This window comes from Phacochoerus africanus, chromosome 1 (assembly GCF_016906955.1).
Source record: "Phacochoerus africanus isolate WHEZ1 chromosome 1, ROS_Pafr_v1, whole genome shotgun sequence".
Lineage (NCBI taxonomy): Eukaryota > Metazoa > Chordata > Mammalia > Artiodactyla > Suidae > Phacochoerus > Phacochoerus africanus.
In genome coordinates, this window is record NC_062544.1 from 227,457,864 (window position 1) to 227,481,375 (window position 23,512).

General features: G+C 38.3%; 2 protein-coding genes across 9 annotated transcripts in view; one reads left to right on the forward strand and one right to left on the reverse strand.

Annotated features, from left to right (window-relative positions):
• GTPBP8 (GTP binding protein 8 (putative)) overlaps window positions 1-23,512 on the reverse strand; it is a 91,861-nt gene that overhangs the window by 59,595 nt on the left and 8,754 nt on the right. Inside the window, exons 4-6 of one of the 4 annotated variants that reach the window (XM_047792483.1) lie at window positions 23,363-23,462; window positions 19,803-19,921; window positions 12,295-15,090 (exon numbers count right to left, since the gene is read on the reverse strand). In XM_047792483.1, coding sequence (XP_047648439.1) covers window positions 15,015-15,090; window positions 19,803-19,921; window positions 23,363-23,462 — 295 coding nt within the window. In that variant the 3' untranslated portion in view covers window positions 12,295-15,014. Of the gene's footprint in view, window positions 1-12,294; window positions 15,091-15,164; window positions 15,266-18,512; window positions 19,616-19,802; window positions 19,922-23,362; window positions 23,463-23,512 lie in introns of those variants that run through there. The other 3 variants (XM_047792474.1, XM_047792466.1, XM_047792492.1) reach the window with 3 other exon arrangements.
• On the forward strand, window positions 1,253-12,498 carry NEPRO (nucleolus and neural progenitor protein). Of its 5 annotated transcripts, none has more exons than XM_047792415.1 (9): window positions 1,253-1,457; window positions 3,253-3,407; window positions 5,123-5,202; window positions 5,583-5,714; window positions 6,419-6,496; window positions 8,249-8,610; window positions 8,968-9,029; window positions 10,455-10,714; window positions 11,869-12,498. In XM_047792415.1, the coding sequence occupies exons 1-9, from the start codon at window positions 1,355-1,357 to the stop codon at window positions 12,329-12,331; spliced, it is 1,695 nt and encodes a 564-aa protein (XP_047648371.1). In that variant the 5' UTR covers window positions 1,253-1,354; the 3' UTR covers window positions 12,332-12,498. The 5 variants fall into 5 exon arrangements, with proteins under 5 accessions (XP_047648371.1, XP_047648390.1, XP_047648399.1 ...); XM_047792434.1 differs by having other exon boundaries at window positions 1,346-1,926; XM_047792425.1 differs by lacking the exon at window positions 1,253-1,457 and adding an exon at window positions 2,330-2,671.

The following is a 23,512-nucleotide window of genomic DNA, read 5'->3' on the forward strand; positions in this document are numbered from 1 at the left end:
GAGAGAGAAAAAGAAGGTGCAAAGAGACTGGAAAATGCTCTGCTACTGACTTTGAAAATGGAAGATGGAGACATGAACCAAGGAACATGAACATGAACATGTGGCCTCTAAAAGCTGCAAAAAGCAAGAAAATGAATTTTCCACTAGCGCTTCCAACCTTGATCCAGTGAGATCAATTTTGGACTTCTAAGTTCCAGAAATGTAATATAACTGTAAGTGACTATATGGCAGCAACAGGAAGCTAATACAGAAGCCAACACAGGGCATTATGGTAGTACATAAAGGGGTCTCTACATCAAGTTGTAGAGTGGGAAAGGGATGTTCAGGAAGAATTACTGAGAGCTGAGGGAGATTGTGTTTAAGGGAAATGGTCCAGGTAGAAAAATTAATATGTATAAAGGTATAAACAGAGAGCATGGAAAGTGTTATGACAACTCTATTTGCATTAAACAGTAAAAATAATATTAACAATATTAATTCTGCTAAGAGTACTGTTTGTATGCCAGGCACCATTCCAAAACACTTTTCAGCTCTGAGCACTTTATCATTCTGTATTATCATCATCATTTTATCTATACGGATACTAAGGTTTGGAGGAGCTAGTAATTTAGCACTGCGGTGGGGGCCTTTAGTAAAGTAGCATCAGGGTGGCTGAAAATAAATGAACTATTAGATACTAAGGAGGTGGGGGTCAGCAGTGCTTGGGATATCAACTTGTTTTGGACGCTGACAGAAGATGGGGTTGATAGAGTCAGACGGCCTCCAATTTCTGTGATGTGATCGTGGTTTTGTTGCTGCTCAAGGTAGAGCTGTCCCTGACTAACTCAAAGTAAATCACTTATGTTACAAATGTAAACTCTGCCTCCTTATTTCCCTTCTTCCTTTCCCCCTAATGTCTGGGGTGGAGATAGAGGTGTATGCACCAACTAAACTGTGAGCTTCACTCTGCACATTTGTGAAATGCTTTGAAATAGTTCCAAAATTGATTGCGCCTCAGAATCCCTTGGAGAAGCATACACACAATGCAGATTCCTCGCCCTATTCAGAGATTTTGATTGAGTAATACATGGATGGGGCTCCGCCTCACCCCCTCATCTGCAAATCTCCCAAATATTCTGGTACCTGACCAGCGCCTGAATGACTTCTGGGTCGTTCAGGTACACCGCATTTGATTCCGTAAAGGACCCTCCCCCTCCCCCGCCCCGCCTCCAGGCTCCGCCCCGCCTCCAGGCCACGCCCCCTCTCCCTCTTCCTCAACCTCCCCTCCCCCGCCTGCCCCGGACGTCTCCTGCTTTGTCGCTTCACTCTGTCTCGCCCAGCTCCGCCTTTTCCAGGTCCTCCTCTGTCTCTCAAGATGGCTGCGCTGCCGCCGGGCCCGGAACTGTGGAACCGCGTGAGGATCCCCAAAGCCGGGAGTCGCAGTACAGTAATCGTGCAGAACCCTGACGCACCGCTGGGTGAGTGAGGCGCCCCATAAGGGGCGCAGGCTCTTTCGCAGGAGGCGTCTGGCCGCTGCCGGCGCACGTGCGCGAGGGGCGGGACTTCCGGACTCCGCGGAACGCTGGGTATGACAGCGGTGTGCGGCATCTGGGGTCTGGCGTTTGTGGGGGCCTCTGGCTTTGCTGTTCTCTGGACCCACCGTGCAGACCGCAGGGCTTCCATGGGGCGCCGAAAAGGCAGAGAGGGACGAACGCAGCTAGCATCAGGGAAAAGTGCTGCCTGGGAACCCTCTGTTGACGCAGGCCACCAAGAGCCGTGGTTACTCCACAGTCTTTCCCGACCTCTTCCACCGAGGGGCGGCGGGTCACTCAAGCACTCTGCACTTAAATCGCACTCTTCCTAGATCCCCCTTTCTTTTCTGTAAAATAGGGTTAGTCTTCCCTGCCCATCACTGGGTTGTTGGGAGGATCTAATGATGTCATTTAGGTGAGTATGCTCTAAAGTGAAATATCAGTGTATGGTGGCATTGCCGTTATCAAGCAGCAGGAGCTTGGTCTGGGTTTAAAACCTGGCTCTTCCTCTGCTGGAGCTAGGGTGAGGGATGGGAGTGTCCTTATTTCACATTTCTGGGTCTCAGCTCATTTCCAAATGAGGGTAAAACAGTATTTGCCTTACAGAGCTGTTTGGTTTTTTGGGGGTTTTGTTTGTTTGTTTTTTGCTTTTTAAGGCCACACCCAGCATATGTAAGTTCCCAGGCCAGGGGTGGAATCAGAGTTACAGCTACCAGCCTACACCACAGCCACAGCAATGGGGGATCCGATCCACATCTGGGACCTACACCACAGCGCATGCCAATGCCGGATCCCTGAGCCACTAAGCCAGGCCAAGAATTGAACCGCATCCTCATGTATACTAGTCGGATTCCTTTCAGCTGCGCCACAACGGGAATTCCTATAGAACTGTTTTGATGGAAAGAGTAAAGTATTTGGAACAGTGCCTGATACAGTGAATAAATACTCAAATGATAGCTGTTATTAATAATATTTAATACCTGTAACTTACCTAATCATCACATCCCCAGCCCTATCCATCCATCCTGCTCAGTTTACAATAAACCTTACCCCATCCTCTATTCAAAAATTCCTTAACATGATTCCTATTAGGCCTGGAAATTCACCAGCTCTCTCTTTATCCCAAAGGCACCCCTTTCTGGCCTCAAATAGTTGGGACGGTAAGAAACTTCTCTATGTTCTATAGAAATCTGCCTCTGTGTTACTTCCACTTAGGAGGCTAGTACTACCCTGAGAGCCACAGACAACACATTAACTCCATCTTCAAAGCTTTTCGGACCAAAAAGCTATCATCTCATTCTACTAAGTACCATGTGTTCAGTCACACATAAATTACATAATTTCCAGTTGTTAACAGTGGTTTCTCTTTTCTGAATATATTTATAAAGCAGTACCCAAATACAGTGCCTTTGACTTTTAAGAGAATTAATTTATCCGTTTAGAGACGTATACAACATGTTTCCCACCTTAGGGTACTTAAGGTGTTAAGTATACTAGTTTAACACATGTTCTCTCAGTGACTTCTTGGACTTGATATCATCTGGCACCATTTTCCTTCCTTCCTATGTGACTTCTCACATACTTGAAATCATTTTGTTCCTACAGGTGAGACTGATGACATTAATTTGTTCTTGATTTATTAAAACAAATAAGGGAAGATGCTTCTTTCAATGTACATTTTATATGCTATACTTAAAATGTAGAAATGCATATTAAGTCTAACTAAACATCTCTGCTTTAGACCTTTGCATTGCAGCTGTAATTAAAGAATGCTCTCTTGTTATACTGTCACTGAAGAGCCAAACCTTAGATGCAGAAACGGATGTGTTATGCGCATTCCTTTACAGCAATCACAACAGAATGGGCCGCCACAAGCCCCATTTGGCCCTCAAACAGGTAAGGAGGAAGTCCTGTATTTAAGACTCAACATGTTTACTTGATGAAGATGGACATCACACTGCCACTTAATATTTTGTTATTTATGGAAATCACAGTAAATTACTTGTGATTTATAGGTCTTCAGCCCACAGTTGCATGTGGGCGTTCTCTTTTTTTGTGAAAGCATTTTTTAAAAGTTTATTTAGAAAGGAATTATGTTTGATTCTTTCCCAGTCTTTTTTTCTAGTAGATAGGTAATTTGAGGAAAAATTTTCTTCATTACATGCAATCTTAAATTACTGTGCCTTCCTATGTGCTGGGCACTGTGCTTCATGCTGGGTGTATGGGCCAAAAAATACAGGCATAGTATTGAACCTTACAGGTTCATGCTCTTTAGTTTTTCACTCCCTTACTTAAGGCAAAAAAGATGACGATTTCTTCTTCTTCTTTTTTTTTTTTTTTTGTCTTTTTAGGGCTACACCCAGGGCATATGGAGGTTTCCAGGCTAGGGGTTGAATCAGAAGTGTAGCCGCTGGCCTACACCACAGCCACAGCAACGTGGGATCTGAGCCTCATCTGCAACCTACACCACAGCTCACAGCTGGATTCTTAACCCACTGATCAAGGCCAGAGATTGAACCTGTGTCCTCATGGGTGCTAGTCAGATTCATTTCCACTGAGCCATGATGGGAACTCCAAGATTTCTTCATCAAAGAAAGATTTGGGATCATGGTCTTTCCCAAAGTTTTCTTTTCTCAGGCAGCTTTTATCTCCTTCTGAGAATTTAACACCGAAACCAAACTTGTTAGATTAAACGTACATATTTCTCCTCCTGGCTTCCAAGTTGTGAATAATTATCCAGTCAGAAAAACCTGGTGTTCTGTTTCTTTTCTTCCTTTTATGTAATTCTCCCACCTGCTCACACTGATCAGTCAAAACTTTCTCTGCATCTAGTCCCTTTTAGTTCTGGCTGCCATCTCTTTTTTCAGACTTTGTCAATTTTTAGTTGTCTTGCAATCCTGACTGGTCTTTCCTCTATTTAATCATCTTAAAACACATCTTTAATTTTTCATGGTTCTCCATTGTCTACTGAATAAAAACTAAACCTCTTAGCTTAACTTACAAAATCCTCCATGATCTGGCCTTTTCAGTTTTCCTTAGCTCAGGCTTCTCTCTGGTCTTCATCTTCATAGATTTTATATTCCAGGCAATCTGAACTCTTTGTGAGTCCTTCTACTCACCCCATGTGTTCCCTCTTCTGTTCCCTTTGCTCACCTGGTCCTGTCTGTTTAGAACGCCCAATTCCTCCAACATTTTCTTCATGTCTGTGGCACTGACAGACTGCTGAAATTTAGTACTTAATAATTTACTATCTCGTTTTGATAGTTTCACTATTAGAAATTATGTTGCTCCAGAAAAATTATATCTTGAATATAATATCTTCTTTGGTTCCCTTTGTAGCATCAAGCACATCCTGGCATATAGTAAATTCTTAGTTATAACCTGAGATAATTGATTTGATAAATGTATCTACCTGGATAAATTTCAAATTTTTAAGCAGACGCAATTGCTTTGGGCTACAGATTTTTTTTCCCCCTTAAAAAAAGGTATTGTGTGGTATTCAGTATATTTCCATACTTTGAAATTTTGCATTTCTTTGTTTACCTGGTCACATTGGTGGCTTTGTCTGTATATTATATACATATGAATTTGAACCGCTCTTCCCCTTTCAGGTTGAACAGTGTTTAAAACGCCTGAAAAACATGGATTTGGAATGTTCAATTCAAGATCTCTCTGAGTTGTTTTCTTCGAAGTAAGTGGTCCAGTCTCTTTGCAGTAGGCTTTGTGATGGGCTGGGAATTCAGTGTCTTGCTGTGACTTTGCTTAGACTTTTTTCCACTTATTGTTAGAATATAAATAATTTTATCTCAGATGTACAAATTTTGTTCAAATAAAGGGTCCCTGGTGTTTGTGGTAATCTCCCTCTGTTGGCCTTTGGGAGGGAATGGTGTGACTCTGAAATCTGGGTCATGATGGATTATACTGAAATATTAAGTGTCAGTCAACTTCAGTGGGTCATTATTAAGCATAACTACCTCAAATTGAACTTAAAGTACGTCTGCACTTGAAAATTGCTATGTAAGTGGTTTACATTTAAGAAGGAAAGTAATGTACTTTTTTATTTCTGTCAAGTGAAAATCAGCCTCTAAATTCCAAAGCTTGCGTCATCCCCAGCCAACCAGTGGTAGAAATGGTGTTGATGAAGATTTTGGGAGGCTGCAAGTTGCTACTTCGCTTGTTGGACTGCTGCTGCAAGACATTTCTGTATCCTTCAGTCAATGAAATACCTTCTTCTGACTTGGGATTGTTTGGCTATATTTAGCAGTATAGCTGTTTGAAAGCTAGGGAGTTTATAGGAGTTATTACTTAAGAGAATTATTAAAAGTTTGCTTTTTGGCCTCTTTTCCTGGGAACTGCCTGATATAGCCATTGCCAGAGACTTCTGTCTCTGCCTAGTATGTGTTATCCTAAGGGCACTGACAGAAATTTGTTTTGTGTATGTGTGTGTATGGTTTTTGTTTTGCTTTTTTATGGCCGAACCTGCAGCATATGAAAGTTCCCAGGCTAGAGGTCTAATCGGAGCTATAGCTGCCAGCCTTACACCACAGCCACAGCAACGCAGGATCTGAGCCATGTCTGTGACCTATACCACAGCTCATGACAACACTGGATCCTTAACCTGCTGAGTGAGGCCAGGGATCAAACCTGTGTCCTCATGGATACTGGTCAGATTCACTACCACTGAGCCACAAAGGGAACTCTGACAGAAATTCTTAATCTTAGAAACTAAATTTATTAATGAGACCTCCAGCAGAGTGTATACGTTTCCATGACTTATATAGAACATGTTTTAAGGCTTTAATTCCTTCAAGAAAGTTCTTTCTACTTCCAGTCTGTTTCTTTCATAAATGTAACTTAAAACCTAAATTCCTTTGATTTTGTCTTCCAACTTTAACTTGATACTCCAGCTTGACTGTGAAACACCTAGGTTTGCAAGAATTCGTTATTTTAAAACTTGTGATGGTTGGGCTGGTGAGCAGGTTATGGTATGTAGTAGGTACTTGTGAAACCCTTTATTTCTTTTTCATCTCTTTAACTCAAACTAGGTTTCTTATTAATAGTTTTCATATATGCTCTCCCATATGGGATGCTGAAGATGAGGGAATTTCATTTTTTCATTTGATTAGAATTTATTTGGGATGGATTGAGAAGCTGAGTGTTGATGGTTATGTCCAAAAAGACTAGGCTTTGAATCTGAAGCCATGAGATCACCTCAACACTAAACAACTAAGCAAATGAATTCCTAGGATTAGCTGGCATTTAAAAAAAAAAAAAAGTTGCTGTAATCATTCAGCACCTGAGAAGCTGAGACATTTAAAATGAAGGGGTTCCTGTGCAGTCTGTATCATTTGATTTTGTCACTAGGTTTCTAATTTTTAATGGCAGTGGTCTTAAGTGTTCTAGATTCCTTTATTCCACCTGAAACACCACTACTTTTTGAGGCATAGTTAGTTGATGTAAGGAAAACTGGTAATACTAGTTCCAAACCAAATACTAGTCCAACTCATAATATGTATTATAAAACTTATTTATTGGACTCAAAACTTGCCCATGTTTATAAGGAGATCTATTTTCAGCCATTTTAAACAAGAGGGGTGATTAGCTCTAATTTGAATGAAACCAAAAAAAAAAAAAGAGAGAGAGAGAGAAATAATTCTCTTTAACCCTTGCTTTGATAACTTTTTTCTTTCTTTTTATGGAAGAAAAGTTCCTGTATATGGAAGTTCCCGGGCCAGCAGGTGAATTGGAGCTGAAGCTGCCAGCATACACCACAACCACAGCAATGCCAGATCTGAGCCACATCTGTTATCTGTGTTTGTCGCAGCTTATGGCAATGCCAGATCCTTAACCCACTGAGTGAAGCCAAGGAGTGAACCTCCCTCCTCACAGATACTATATCAGGCTTTTGACCCACTGAGCCACAATGGGAACTCTTGATATCTTAACCTGGATATCTCAAGTACTATTCTAATCATCTTGTTTTGCATTCTGCTTAGTCTTAGAGCTAACAGTGTTAGAATTACTAATCATATTATTTTAAAATGTTGTATCTACATTATTCTTTTCCATAATGAAAATAGCTTTGGAGTTCCCATTGTGGTGCAGTGGTTAATGAATCCGACTAGGAACCATGGGGTTGTGGGTTCGATCCCTGGTCTTGCTTAGTGGGTTGGGGATCTGGTGTTGCCATGAGCTGTGGTGTAGGTCGCGGACATGCTCGAATCCTGAGTTGCTGTGGCTCTGGCGTAGGCCAGCAGCTACAGCTCCGATTAGACCCCTAGCCTGGGAACCTCCATGTGCCGTGGGAGCAGCCCTAGAAAAGGCAAAAAGACAAAAAAGACAAAAAAAAAAGAAAATAGCTTTAATTTTTGCTCATTATAGTAATAATACATGCTTAAGAAACATTTTTAAAAAATAGACAAAAGGGTGAAGAACCTGAAATTTGCCTAACGTCTCACTTAAGATTGTAGATAAAACCACACTTAGGATTTTGACGCACAATCTTTGAGGTATGTCTGCATATAGCACTTTATTTGGTTTTATGTACATCTTTTACTTGGATTTTTCTGTTTGGGCTGGACTAATCTGGCTCTTTGCAAGTACGAGATATATCATTTTTTTAATCCATAGAGGCAGATTGATAGGCATTATTTTCATCTGTGAATCTGTTACAGTTATTATATAATCTGCAAATTATAATTACTGGCTAATTCATTTGCTCCTATTTCTTTCTCTAGGGTTCTCTATAAAGATGTTTTAAAAAGGCTGATTTCTTTATATGAGCCATTGTTTGGATTACTTCAGGAGGTCTCCAAGATTCAACCATTGCCTTACTTCAAAGGTTTTACCTTTCCTTCTGATATTGCCGAATTTTTAGGACAGCCCTATTTTGAAGTCTTTAAGAAAAAAATGCCTACAGTTTTTGCAGCTAAAGGAGTAACCAAATTGCTCAATAAACTGTTTTTAACAAAAGAGCAATCACAGAGGTCCAGTGAAGAAACTTTACTTAAAATTTCCAAAAAAGCTAAACAAATGAAGATTGATATACAGAATAATGTGGATCTTGGACAGCCAGTAAAGAATAAGAAAATCTTAAAAGGTAATTTGCTTTGATATCGCACACACTCTAAAAAGCAAACGAATAAACAAAAAGCTATTGACATTATGATGTAGTCATGCATTGTGTAGGAAAAAATTCGGCATCTCTCTTTGTAAGTCATATTCATTATTTTTAGAGAGGTACAGTGGTACCTGTGTTTTCTAAGTTTGAGCATTTAAAGTTATTTGCTTCTGTTGTTTCTTCATAGTTCTTTGCTTGCTTAATTCCCTTTGTTTTTTTTTTGTAGTAATTTGACAAGGAATGTTGTCATGCACTTAAGAATTTGTTGATTTGAAAATAGTATCTGTACTATTTGAAAATAGCATGCCTAAGTTTTTGCGTCTGCTCCTTCCACAGAAAAGTCATCAGAATTTGATGTGAGGGCTTTCTACAAACAGCTGAAACACAAAGCTATGCAGGTTTGTCTGGCTCATTTTAATATAGCTTATGATTTCTGCTAATTTGTAGAGTAGACCACTTACCAAAGGCAGAGACCGAATCTTACCTCTGTTGTTATCCCCAGCCTAAGCACAGTACCATTTTAGGTCTCAATCTGTGCTTCTGAATGAATAGGGGCACTCCCAAGGGATTCAAGTGCATATAATTAATTCAGTTAATAGAATAGCTTCAGAAACATTAAGGGTTTGCTAGAATTTTAAAATGATCCTAGGATCCATCATAGGAGTGGACTGTATTTCAGCTTAAGACTAAGGGCTTTGTAGTCGGACAGAAATGGTTTGAGTCTTGGCTTTGGTTTCTCCTAGCTGTGGGACCTTACATGAGTTTCTTGACTTGTCTATACCTCTACTTTCTATTAAGGGTATGTACCCCATAGGGCTGTGCCCGGTTTAGTGCGCATAAAGTGTTCAGCACAGAGTCTGGATTGTGGTCAGCACTTAACTGGTGTTAGATGCTATAAGCTACTTTCATCATCCTCATCCTTTTCATGAGGCTTCTATTTCTTTCTACATGTCAGCATTTTGAGCATTAACACAATTCCTCTCCTTGGCCACTGTCTGTAATTCTGCTTGTTCTGGATTTAACACAGATAAGTACATCAGTGTCACCCTCTTTTCTGTGACCTATACCACAGCTCACAGCAATGCCAGATCCTTAACCCACTGAGCCAGGCCAGGGATCGAACTCACATCCTCATGGATCCTAGTTGGGTTTGTTAACCACTGAGTCACGAAGGGAACCCCGAATTTTTAACCATTTCTAATGGGTCAGAGTACTTTCTTAAAGGTTTACAAGGATTCCAGCTTGCATTTATGTTTTGTCCATTCACGAGTTCCAGAGGGAGATGACATCATTCTCATCATTATACTTATATTGCATTTACTCTTTGCCAGGAATTGTTCAAAACACTTTATATTTGTCAACTCATATAATCCTTGCAAGAGCCCTGTAAGGAAAGTGCTATTATTATTGTTTTCATATTTTAGATGAGAAAATTGAGGCACAGAAAGGATAAGAAATTTCTTCAGGCCACACAGCAAATATGCAGCAGAGCTGGGATTTGAACTCAGGCAGTTTAGTTACATAGTCTTTGTCCTTTATCAATATACCAGTCCCCAAAATAGTTTTGTCAGCTCTCTTAGGAACTGTGGCTCTCTGTGACCTTTGAAACTTCTGTAGTCCACCCACCTGTTCCTAGGTGAGCTGGTTCCAGTTACTTGACTTGGAAACCAAGTAAATTTAAGGTAAAGCTGGTGTCTCAAAATTTTCTTCTTTTAAAAAGACATTTTCAAATTTTAATAGTCTGTGAGTCAACTTTCTCAGCTGCCATGTATTTATAAGTCAGTAACAAATCAATATATTTTTCTCATCTTTCCATATTTTAGGAGACCAGTGTTGCATTTAAATGTTCTCAAGCCAAACTAAAGGCAACCAAACATTCTTCTCAGAAAGCAATAGGAACTCCTTGCATAAAAAGTTTTGTGCAAAGATTCCGAGAGGCTGACACTTTCAGACAACTTTCTGAAGAAATCCAAACGGCAATTCTGTGGTGTAGGAGCAAAAAACTCAAGGCCCAGACTGCCTTTCTGGGTAATAAACTTCTTAAAAGTAACCGGTTTAAACATTTGGAAGCTCAAGGCTATAGGTAGGTATATTACAAAATTATATTCCTTTACTTTTTCTGTTTTCATTTGGGGCAAAAGTATATATATATATATGTATTCAAGTTAGCCTTCTTTAAAACGGGATGTCCAGTAGCCTGGGGGCTAAAATTGGAATAGACTCAAATTGCAATTTTGTTTGCTGCTTATGTTGGATAGAACTATCTGTAGTGGGAGAGAAGGCTAGTCTGCCTACAGCTTCAGTGCAATGAGGGTGGGAGAGCAGAAGGTGCTTCCTACAAAAGCACACAGAAGACTCTGGGGCCAGAAAATTTCCATTTATAGGAGCTCAACTCTCCATGTAATGATTTCTTCGTTTTCCTGTGACTCTTACATTCAAAGAACTGCTTAAAGATGGTTATCTTTGACTGTGAGCCAGTACTGCTTAAAACAGTACATGAAGTTAGATACCAGTTTTATGTTTTTATTGGAAAAAACAGATGCCCATGGTAACACTTTCAGACATAAAGATTCTTATTCCCCCTTCACAGAGGCAATCACTCTGACCAGTGTTTATGTATCCTTTAAGAAATATTCTGTGCATCCACCATAATTTCTTAGCTGTACACATTTATCTGTTCAGGACTTTATAATGGTTTCAATGGATGAGTCACAGTCTAAAACTTATTAAATTTTCTTAAAAAATTTATGGAAAACTCCCTCTTCACTTTTACTCCTTTTTTCCTTGTTCATTTCCTGCCATAATACACAGCGGTGTTAATCAAGAAATGAGGTTGATGCATCCTGGCAAATTTTCTGCCTGTGATACATCTTTTCCCCAGTTCACCTCCTATTATATTATGAACAGATGAGCAATTATTGAGGGAAAGCTTTGGCATTAAAATACAGAGATATTTCACCATTCAGCCCCCTTGCTAGTTGCAACAGCTACTTTGGAAACATAATGGGGACACATTTGCCTACAGTCCAAATCAGGGGGATGTTGTATTCTGAAAACAGGTTTGGATGGAAGCTCTAATTTCCTTATTTTTCCTTATGATTCTGGAGTTGTACACAGGCGTAGGACTTACAAATTGTCTTTTTTCAGTTGGGAGTTGATAAAAAGAAAACAAGTTTTGAGAATGTTTTCCTGTATCTTAACAACCTCCATTTTTTTCCCTCTCTTTATCCTTTAAAGTTTGCCAAAGAAACTAGAGTGCATAAAAACCTCTATTTGCAACTGCCTTCTTCATGGCTCAGGCATCAAAACTTCAAAGCATCGTCTGAGACAAAGAAGATCACAGAATAAATTTTCACTGAGACAAAGGAAACCACAGAGAAAGTTACAGTCAATTCTTTCAAAGGAAATCCAGCAGTCCCCTAAAGGGACCCAGAGTGCTACAGACATCATTAAAGGAAGACTCTCATACCCTGCAGTTCATAGAACTGATCTCTACCCTAACAAGCAGCAACTCCCGAGTATAGGAGTTTCAAATCCTTTCATACAAACCAAGGAGGAACAAACTCATGAAAATCTTAGAGGAAGCAATAAAAATGAAACTGATTCTTCTTGGACAATGATGCAAATAAATAAACATAATACATTAGGAACCATTAAGACAGATGACATTGATGATATTTTTGCTTTAATGGGCGTTTAGATGCTTTTATATGACTCTTAAGTGATTAACCAGCTGATCCAGTGTTCTGCTGTTGTAAGTAGAATAGCTGAGGTCTGGAAAGATCTGGAAAGTACCACTTGGACTCAGAGGAGCTGCTTTAGTACAACATTGTACAGTTCATTTCAGTTCAATAAACATTTATCATAGCTTTGTGTTATTTAATATTTGACTATTAAATAGTCAAATTTTGACTTAAACAAGATGTGAAGAATTAGGTTTACAAAACCTACTCTGTGCCTTCAGTAAATGGGGAGTGGGGGTTGGGAATAGCAAGGACCCATCATTTTAAAATTTCCTTTTTCTTCTTTATCTGGCCATTTCCTTGTCTGCTTTCTATAGGTTTTCCCACTTACCTATTGTATCAGTGGTTCTCAAATTGTATGCTGTTTTGAGAATCACTTGGGTTGTTTAAAAATGCAGATTGAGTCCTTTCCAAAGAGACTGATAAACATGGCTAGGGTACAGGGACAGAAGTCTGCATTTTTAATAAGGGGCCCAGGTGATTTTGATACAAAGTACCCCAAAATGCACAGTTAGATAAGCTCTGGTTTAGCTTTCTTCTGCCCTGAATCCTTGCTAAATATCCTGATTTAATTGAGTTCTTAATCTCTAGTCACTTTTTATTGTTTATATTTCTCCTGCTTTCCTACCAAGTGGTAGAACTACTTAGTGCCTTAAAACATGGAAAATAACCAAGGAAATTTCATTCATGAGTCTAGAAACCGTCATTAACTTTTAAGATTTAAGGTCCAGTCTTGCTTCTGCTTTTATTTGCACACGACTCCACTAAGCCAGCAAGTTTCCCTGGCTTAGGTTCCTTCATCTGAAGTAGCATTACTGTCCAATAATCATAAACTTTTACAGCGGGAATAGACTAGAGATTATCCCTCATGGAAAAAACAGTAGCTCAGTGAATTGTCTAAGGAGGTAAAACTGTATTGGACTATAAGCCTAGCATATTTTTCTGCTTCATCAATTGTTCCTTTGAGAATATTTCTTCATTTTCTCACCTCCTGCTCCTTAAAATTCTGGGAAAAAATAGTAAAGAGCTTCATATGCCATGAAGTGACAATTTATAGGTAAGGAATATAGTATTCTATGTTATTTTTTCCAAACAAATTCAAGTGTTTTGAAAGTGAAATCTTATATATACAAACCCGTAACTTAGCCAGTAAATTAGACTAGAAACTACTGTTAGCATCGTCATAGTGAACACCAATTTAATGACTTCTGGTGGCATTAGAACAGTAAGGCCATTTATAAGTGCAGTGTGAGAGAACTCCCATGTATCACTTCAGATCCTCTTTGGTCTTCGTACTTCAGCCATTACTATGGAAACCAGTTTCAAGTTGGACTGGGCAATCCACCTTGCCTCTGTTCTGAAGGCTTCTCCCTGCCTCCTGGCTTCTGAGAAGCTATATGAACTGCTTGGTATTTGGGCATGTATAGTGTAGAAGAGGTGTGGGGCCACCCTCTAACCCCCCCTTCAAAGACAATTCAGAGGCATACTTCATAAGGCTCCCTCATGTCCCTCAAATTCAAGCCCTAGTGCCTACATGGTGTCCAACTCAATGCATCTTTGATTGTCTTTTCTCCCACATGTTTCATTTCTCCATCACTCCTGTTCCCTGAGATCACATCCTCAATAAACTACTACACACAAGCTTTTGTCTCGGGTCCTGCTTTTGGGGAATCAGAACCAAGGCTAAGAAAAGCAGTAAAGTAACACTGGCGGGTAGAAAGATGACTTTTAAGATAATTTTGTTGCTACTATGTATTTTATTTTGCAAATGCATATATAAAAAAGATTTTTTTTAAGCTTAAAACACTGCTGGTTAGAAGAGACTAGCACTATCAACTATAAAACTGAAAATATATTCAGAATTGAATTTTCTAAAAAAGCCACAAAGTTGTTTAACAGCCTTAATTTTTTATCCGATGGTATTGTTTTTTGCAAATCAGTTTTCTCACCTAAAGCTATTTTTCTTTTTTTCTGGCCTTTCATTAGATAAAATGTTATTTCCTCCATGACAGGATGTTTTCTGTGATAAATCTACCTGTGAATTTCGCTAGATATTTGGGTTGGTTTCACTTTACAAATATGCAGAATATGCAAATGTCCTTTTCACATTTTAATCTTCATAGCCTCTGAAGTAAGAGATAACAAAAGAAGTTCAGAGAATTCAATTTGTCCAACGTCCAACATACAATAAATATTACAACTGGAACTTGAACCTTCATCTTCTGATTCCAAACCCTGTGGTCACCTTAAATTAACTGATCCCAGCCTCAAATGACTGGTGCTTCCACTGAAATTTTATCCCAAGAATAGTTTCTTTTACATTCAAATAAGGACGCTGAAAAAAGATAAATTATAGCCATACATATATGAGAATTTATCTTCAAACTACCAGTGCTCAATAGAAAAGTAGCCCCTTTTTTTTAACCTAGTCCATTGTAATATTTTAAAAAATATAAGTAATAGATATTTTCTTTAAAAGACAAAAACCCAATAAATAATATAGCAAACCGTTGTCTACACAGTAGGAAACAAACAGGTTTTCATTTTATGGACTTCTTCTATATGTTCTTGTTTGTCAGTTTGTTAAAACAGAAAAATCTTCTTGTATCTATTCTAATGGACGGTATAATTCAATCATTTTTAAACCTTTCCCCCACCAGGCACAAATTCATTCTTGCTTTGGGAAGATGCAGGTTTTAAAGCTGAAGTGATCCTTCTGTAAGTTACAGAAACACAACATTTAAAACAATGTTGAAATTCTAGATATTTAACTTCAGTTGAAATAGAGAATTTTGAATCTTCAGCTAAACTGGAAGCCACTAGTCTTAAGATTTCCTGTTATATCTGCTATAAAGCATCTCAATAGATGGATTCCAGAAAAGGTAACAGCACTGTGAAAAGAAAAGAAAAATCATTTTCTTCCTTACTTCAGAGGTGGGAACAGGTCTGAATTCATCTAACTTAAAATCTGTTCGCAAATTGTTGTGAGTTCCATGTGTGAAAGAGAATGTCTTAGTTTGTTCTACCTTTCCTCTCTTTCCCTCAGCCTCTTACAGTATTCTATATCTGGTGATCCACATTATCTCATCTATTTCCTTCATGATTCTAAAAATTTCACCATATCTATTTACTTTTTATCTTCCAGATAAAAATTTTTTTATTGTGGTATATAACTGACATATAACATTATATTTGTTTTAGTAGCACAATATGATCGATACTTGTATATATCGTGAAATGATCACCACAATAAGTCTGGTTACATTTGCCACCACATGTAGTTAAAAACTTTTTTTTCTTGTGATGAAGACTTTTAAACTCTACTCTCTTAGCAGCTTTCAAATATATAATATAGTATTACTAACTATAGTCACCATGTTGTCCAGTGAGTCCCTATGACTTACTTTATAACTGGAAGTTTGTACCTTTTGACCTCCTTAACCCATTTCTCTCACCCCAAAGCTCTACCTCTGGCAATCACCAATCTCTTCTCTTTATCTATTTGTTTTGTTGTTGTTTTTTAAATTCCACATATAAATGAGATCACACAATATCTGTCTTTCTCAGACTTACGTCACCTAGCATAATGTTCTCAAGGTCCATTAATGTCGCAAATGGCAAGATTTCCTTCATTTTAATGGCTTAGTAGTATTCCATTTGTGTATACACAGTGACCCTTCAAAAACATAGGTTTGAAATGGGTGGATGGCATCTTTTCAATGGTAAATACTACAGGATTATACTGGTATGTCAGGCCAACTATAAGTTATAATTGGATTTTCGACTGGGCCAAGGGTCAGAGCCCCCTCAAGTTGTTCAAGGATCTATTGTATAATAATACATCTTTATCCACTCATCCATTGAGGGATACTTATCTTTCTTTGCTTTTGGACTTCACCAAGACTGATGTCAAGTGACTTCACCAATTTCCTTCTAGGAATTTTATGATTTCATGTCTTAGATTCAAGTTTTATTTCATTTTGAGTTAAATGTTGTATATGATATAAGACAGTAGCCTCATTAAATTCTTTTGCTTGTGGCTGTCCAATTTTCCCAGCACCATTTATTGAAGAGACTGTCCTTTCCCCATTGTATATTCTTGGATCCTCTGTAAATTAATTGCTCATATAGCCATGTGTTTATTTCTGGGCTCTCTATTCTGTTCCACTGACCTCTGTAGGTTTTTTCTTTTATGCCAACACCATACTGTTTTCTCTATTATAACTTTGTAACATAGTTGGAAATCAGGAAGTGTGATGCCTCCAGCTTTGTTCTTTCTCAAGACTGCTTTGGCTATTCAGGGTCTTATGTGGTTCCACACAGATTTTAGGATTGTCCTATTTCTGTGAAAAATGCCACTGGAATGTCTTCTATTTTGCTTTTTATTTCCCAAACTAAAATTCTGATCTCTCTAATTTGTTCTTTTTGTGACAAAGATCCAATCATCTTGATGACTTAGACCTTTTTTCATGATTTTTAAAATGATCATCGCCATTATTGTATCTATTATTGATCTGTCACACTGTATCCACCCATATCCATTCATTCATTTTTTTGGCATGGAAATGAACACATGGTTTCCGGGGATACATAGACTTTTATGGAGACACTATGACTTTTATGGGTACAGGTACAGTGCATACCTACATATGAAACATGTAAGATATTTTCTGCTGTAGTCCTAAATACCCTTGATAAAAGTACAGCATCTTTGACTTTTTGACCAAAGCTGCCTATTTGAGAGCAGCCCATAATGATTCCCAGTTATAACTGAAGTTACCCACATATGGTTTAAAGGAGAGATACAAGTTTTGAAAGTCCACACACTAACTATGGCACCATGAACACATCTGAGACATTTCTGTCAACTGATGATTTTCTTTGTCCTCAGAGTTAGTTCTCATTTGCTTAAAATGTTACTACATAGAAAACTAGAGAAACAATTATATAGTATCTACTTATACATCTCTTCCATACCATTTATAAAAACAGACTGATCCTAGCATCAATTTTACTTCTCTACTCAACTAGGGAAGAGTTCAGACATGAAGGTTAGCACTTAACTTTTGCCAGCATGTTTAAAGGCCAAACCCTGCTGGACTACGTATCTACCCACGCTTCTACTTTTCTCCTACCAACACCATATAGGAAGAGGAGAGACTAAAACCTGACTTATTTTGTAATAATTATTCTGTGAGGAGGACAAACTCTTTTGGAGGGATGCACTGGGACTTGGTCAAGCAAATAAAAAGCAAGGTGTATAAATAGCTCTGCTTTCTGAACTAGGTTTTGAGAGCTACAGAGTACCATCTGACAACTTCCTGTATGTGGTCACTGTAGTATGGTGAACGTTAAGTTCCTGAAAGCCAGCAGCCTGCTATGTCTCAGTTCTTAAGACTTTGAATGCTGTGTGGCTTGTGCAGTGCCTTAGTCACTTAGGGAGTATGGTGGCATAGTGATTCCAAGGTCATGCAGCAGAAAAGGCTGGCATATCTAAAGAAGGGAATGCCTCTAAAAAGTACTGAGAATCTGATAGCTTTGACTGTTGGCCTGACCCTGCCATTCATTGCCTGACTGACCTCTGGGAAAGAAAGAAACTAAAATTTATTTTGTGGCTAATGTGTGTACATCAGTCACAATATATTTTATTTAATCCTTCTAACCTATCACATTTTTACTCAGAAAATGAAATAAGTTGCTTTAAAATCTATTAACAAGAAGTAGAGAAACCATGCAAAACCATAGCTGTCTGACCTTGAAGTCCATACTCTTTCTATTTCAGCAAATATCTTTCATTTCTCCTACTTGTAATCATACCTGTGAAACAGGGATGTTTGCCTTGTGGCTCAATTAAGTGTTTTGAATAATGAAGTGATATAACCTCTCCCAAGTCTGTTTTCAGATAGCTCTGGCTGTTCTTTCTCTCTTTTGTGTGTGTGTGTGTCTTTTTTTTAGGGCCACACTCGCGGCATATGGAGGTTCCTAGGCTAGGAGTTGAACTGGAGCTGCAGTTGCTGGCCATGGTCATAGCCACAGCAACACCAGATCTGAGCCACGTCTGCCACATACACCATAGCTCACAGCAACACCGGATCCTTAACCCACTGAGTGAGGCCAGGGATTAAACCTGTGTCCTCATGGATACTAGTCAGATTCATTTCCACTGAGCCACAATGGAAACTCCTCTAGTTGTTTTTAAATGTCAAACCATAATCTAGCTTGACTGGTTTGGTAGCACACAGCTTATAGCAGTGTGGGACTACTGTTTGATTATTCTCTTGTTTTGCTAACACTATAATTCTATTAATGTGCTCAATAAAACCTTGTCAGTTTTTCTCCAGCCCCACTCTACTATTAAACTTAGCTTATAGTCAACTAAAACATTTTTTTTCCCAATAAATTCTGCTGTTAGGCAGAATTTGCCCTATCTTTATTTTGCCTTTTTAGCTGAAGTCTCACTTCCTTCTTATTAAACATTTGAAAAAAAAAAGTTATTTTTCTATGACAATGCTCAGGGCTCTAAGAAGAATTAGGATTTCATTCCTGCTCCTAGGAGTTTCCAATATATGTATGGGACACAGACAATGAAAAGAATGAATACTTGAACATAAGTCAAGGGAGAAAAGCATTTCATAGGAATGATTAACGACTGATTTTGACAGGCATGCTCATTAATTATAAATAATTTAACTGTGATTCGGATTAGTAGGGCCTAGAATGACTCCTTAGAGGACAGTTTCATATACAACTAAGAGTTACTTGTTTTCATTATTTTCTAATAGAAACTACCATAGTGCCTTCCACAACGAAGAGTAAGAAAATCACAAGGAAGTGGCACTGTATTTCTGCTATGGTATAGGTTACCTACTGTACCCAAAGTATACCCTGAAAGTACAAACACATATTCCATTGCTAAACCACATCTAATACCTCAAAACTTGCTGGCTCAGGAAATAACCATTCTGTCTGCTACCAAAGCTTAGTTCTAACTTATGTGAAGCCTTTCCTCTTTACCTATGGTCCTTTAAAAGGAAAATTCTTATCCCTCACAGCCTGAATGAGCTTTCCACCATAAAGATGAATTATTCTTCTTTGGATTGAAAGGATGGTAGTATCTTTATTGTGGCTGTTGTTTAGCTGATTTTAAAAGTAAAAAGATTTCATTCCTACTGTGTTCTAGGGTTGAACAAGGCTGAAACAGAAAGATAATGAAGATACTGCAGGGAAGATTCAGCAAGAATCTGCAGAAGGAAGAAAGAATAGAGGGAAAAAAAAATAAAAATGTGGATGGGATATACCAATAAATCGTGACTAAGTGCACAGTCTTCCAAATTCCTCTAATTTTAAATGATACCTCAATTTCACAAACACCGGTTTAACACTAAGGGCTCTTAGCATATAAAGTTATAAAGGCAATTCAACTCTTACCTTACAGGAAACAACTGAGGAAAACACCCTTGTGTTTCAGTGTCAACAAATTTCTGGATCTGAAGCACTTGTTTTAAAAGACGTCCCTTGGAAGATTTATCAATTTTTGTTAATACCATCTGTAAGAATCAAGTATTTAAGGATTAAAAATAAAGTATAATTGACCCTTGAACAACATGGTTTGAACTGCAAAGGTCCACCTTTATGTGGATTTTTTAAATAGTAAATACTACAATATTACATCATCTGTGGTTGATTAAACCTGTGGATGTGAAACTGCCAGTATGGAGGAACCGCCAACATGGAGGAACCCCAAACAGTGAAGACTGACTCTAAGTTATACTTGGATTTGTGACTGCAAGGAGGGTTGGTGCCCCAACCCCCACATTGTTCAAAGGTCAACTGTTATTTCTTAATATACAGTTTTATACATTTTAGTTACAAATATTCAATAACACTAGGTGACTCACGCAAGTTTCTCTCTCCCTTTCTTTTTTTTTTTCTTCTTGGGGCCCCACTTTTGGCATATGGAAGTTCCTGGGCTAGGGGTCAAATCAGGGCTGCAGATGCCAGCCTACATCTTAGGCACAGCAACGTCTGATTCGAGCTGCATCTGTAACCTACACCAAAGCTTGCAGCAACATGGGATCCCTTTAACCCACTGAGCAAGGCCAGGGATCAAACCCGCATCCTCATGGACACTATGTCGGGTTCTTAACCTGCTGAGCCACAATGGGAACTCCTCATGCAAGTTTCTTAATCTCTCTGTACTCGTTTCCTCATCCATAAAATAAAAGCAATACTTCTTAAGGACTTAGTACAACAATTAAAAGAGTTAATACATGCAAATATAAAGCACATACTATGTGTTTGCTGTTTCCGGAGCTTTAACTACACAGGGCCATAATATCTTGGATTCAAGACCAATGAAAAGGAACTTGGAGCCAATTGCCATAGGCCAAATGTTTCATATGATCGCTATATATGAGTACATTAAGTTGATCCATATAAAACTGCCAACTCTTTTTGACCTACAAAATGGTTCTGGAGAAATTAGAAATCAGGCTATTTGTAGGCTGTATCCACTACCTATATACACTATAGTTATATTATAAGTTACATATATTTATATTCCAAGTAAGCTAGAATTTTTAAAGTAAATAACCACTTTGAATAACTTACTCAAAGACAATAACATATTAGAGGATGGTCAAGGCATGGGTGATTATAAAATCAATTGAAAAGTAAAACCTTGATGTATCTATCACAGGTTTTCCTAGGAAATTTCTATACAATTAAATTTCAATCAACTATACCTCAATATAAAAACATTAATGGCAAAAGGAGTGAGAAGCAGAAAGTGGAAGTCTTTCTTCATAAAGGCAAATATGCTGATATTTAAAAGGAGACATGGAGTTCTCTGGTGGCTCAGTGGGTTAAGGATCTGGTGTTGTCACTGCTGTGTCCTTTTTTTTTTTCCTGTCTTTTTTAGGTCCACACTTGTGGCACATGGAGGTTCCCAAGGTAGGTGTAGAATTGGGAGCTGTAGCTGCTGGCCACAGCCACAGCAACAGCAACACCAGATCTGAGCTGTGTCTTTGACCTACACCACAGCTCACAGCAATGCTGGATCCTTAACCCACTGAGGCCAGAAATTGAACTTGCATCCTCATGGATGCAAGTCAGATTCGTGTTCGCTAAGCCATGATGGGAACTCCATTTTTTTGGGGTGAGGGGTGATTTTGAACCTTGGCCTGGGAACTTCTGCATGCTATAGGCAAGGCCAAAAAAATAAAAAATAAAAAAAAAAAAGGAAACAAAAATCCTCTATAACAACCTCTTTGCCAAAGACAAAAAGTAGTATTTCCTTTAAGTTAAAACTGAGGAAAATACATGATTTCACAAAGCATTATCTATGATACCAAATTAGGAATACTTAATAAAACCAGTTCAGCAATATTTTGGTATTTTTTTTAACATGTAGACTATGTTTAACAATTCTTTGGCTCCTTGTGACCATAAGTTATCTCTAATGTTTCACAGGGCTTTTGCAAATCCCCAGAAGTCCATAACCTCAAGATAACAAAAAAATTTCTGATTGGTAACATGGTTAGATTTGCATTAAACTCCACTGTTACATTTTAGTGGTTTTCTTTTGAAACCAAATTATGGTCAGTGGGTTCTTTGCCTTACAGAGGAACTTTAAGACTACCATTTTATCTGGAAAACTGACAAAGCAAAATAAATGTGGATACCAACCTACTAATTTGTTTTTTATTCTAGGGCGATTATAAAATCAATTGAAAGATATTCTCATAAGAAACTTTATTTCTTTAAGAATATAAACATCCTATTTATTATGTGTGTTGGAACATGCTACATTCTTGAGATGTCCTTAAATTCCAAATCAGTTTGGGAAAATTTCCTTTTGCAGTTTTATTTACATTCTGATAAGTACTATCTGTCAAGCTGCTGTTAAAGAGCTATTAACATGTTTTAGCAAACATTTCTAATGCTATTAAAAAATTCCAAATATAATGAGATCCTGCTGTATAGCACAGGGAACTAAATCTAGTCACTTGTGATGGAACATGATGGAGGGTATTGTGAGAAAAAGAATGTGTGTGTGTGTGTATGTATGTATACACATATATATGTATGTATCACTTGGTCACTTTGATGTACAGCAGAAATTGACAGAACATTGTAAATCAACTATAATTAAAAAAAAATCCCAGGAGTTCCCGTCCCAGCTCAGGGGAAACAAATCCAACTAGGAACCATGAGGTTGCAGGTTTGATCCCTGGCCTCACGCAATGGGTTAAGGATCTGGTGTTGTTGTGAGCTGTGGTGTAGGTCGTAGACGTGTCTCAGATCCTGTGTTGCTGTGGCTGTGGTACAAGCTGGCAGTTGTAGCTCCAATTCGAGCTCGAGCCTAGGAACCTCCATATAGTGCAGGTGTGGCCCTAAAAAGCAAAAAACAAAACAAAACAAAAAAACACCCCAAAACAAAGAAAGCACTTAGTTTTCTAAACTAAATGAACAGTCTAGAAAAACTCTAACTATAATTTTGAAAACTTAAGCCTAGTAAAAGGAAAAGAGAATAAAAGTACCACAGAGCCTGTTTTAACTTTAATGGATGATAACTAAAAGGATTATTCAAAAGGTAATACATTATCTTTCTTTTTTTTTTTCCCTTTTTAGGGTTGCACTCTTGGCATATGCAAGTTCACAGGCTAGGGGTCAAATTGGAGCTGCTGCTGCCAGCGGTGTACACCACAGCCACAGCCATGTGAGATCCGAGCTCCATCTGTGACCTACACAGAAGCTACACCAGATCCTTAACCCATTGAGTGGGGCCAGGGATCCAAGATGCATCCTCATGGATACTAGTCGGGTTCGTTACTGCTGAGCCACATAGGGAACTCTGGTGTTCCTTTATCTCTTGAGGAGTCAAGACCTACTCATTCATTAAAAAGATGCATGCGAGCACGCATACACATGCACACACAGGGAACTGGTATTTCTAATTGCGACCATGATTCAAAAGAAATACTTACCACATAAGGTAATGCAAATTCTTCACACATCTCTATGGCAATATTGTCTGTTTTTTGAATTCCAACAACACTATCCACTAACAAAAACGTTCTCATCAAACTACAAGAAAGCAGAAATGAAGATTAACAGAATATAAAATACACTCTCAT

Excerpts from the sequence above, each read along its gene's own strand:
- NEPRO (XM_047792415.1), top strand. The coding sequence starts at position 1,355 with ATGGCTGCGCTGCCGCCGGGCCCGGAACTGTGGAACCGCGTGAGGATC. Across the intron at positions 5,203-5,582 it reads TCTGAGTTGTTTTCTTCGAA|TGAAAATCAGCCTCTAAATT; the intron begins GTAAGTGGTCCA and ends ATTTCTGTCAAG. Across the intron at positions 8,611-8,967 it reads GAATAAGAAAATCTTAAAAG|AAAAGTCATCAGAATTTGAT; the intron begins GTAATTTGCTTT and ends CTCCTTCCACAG.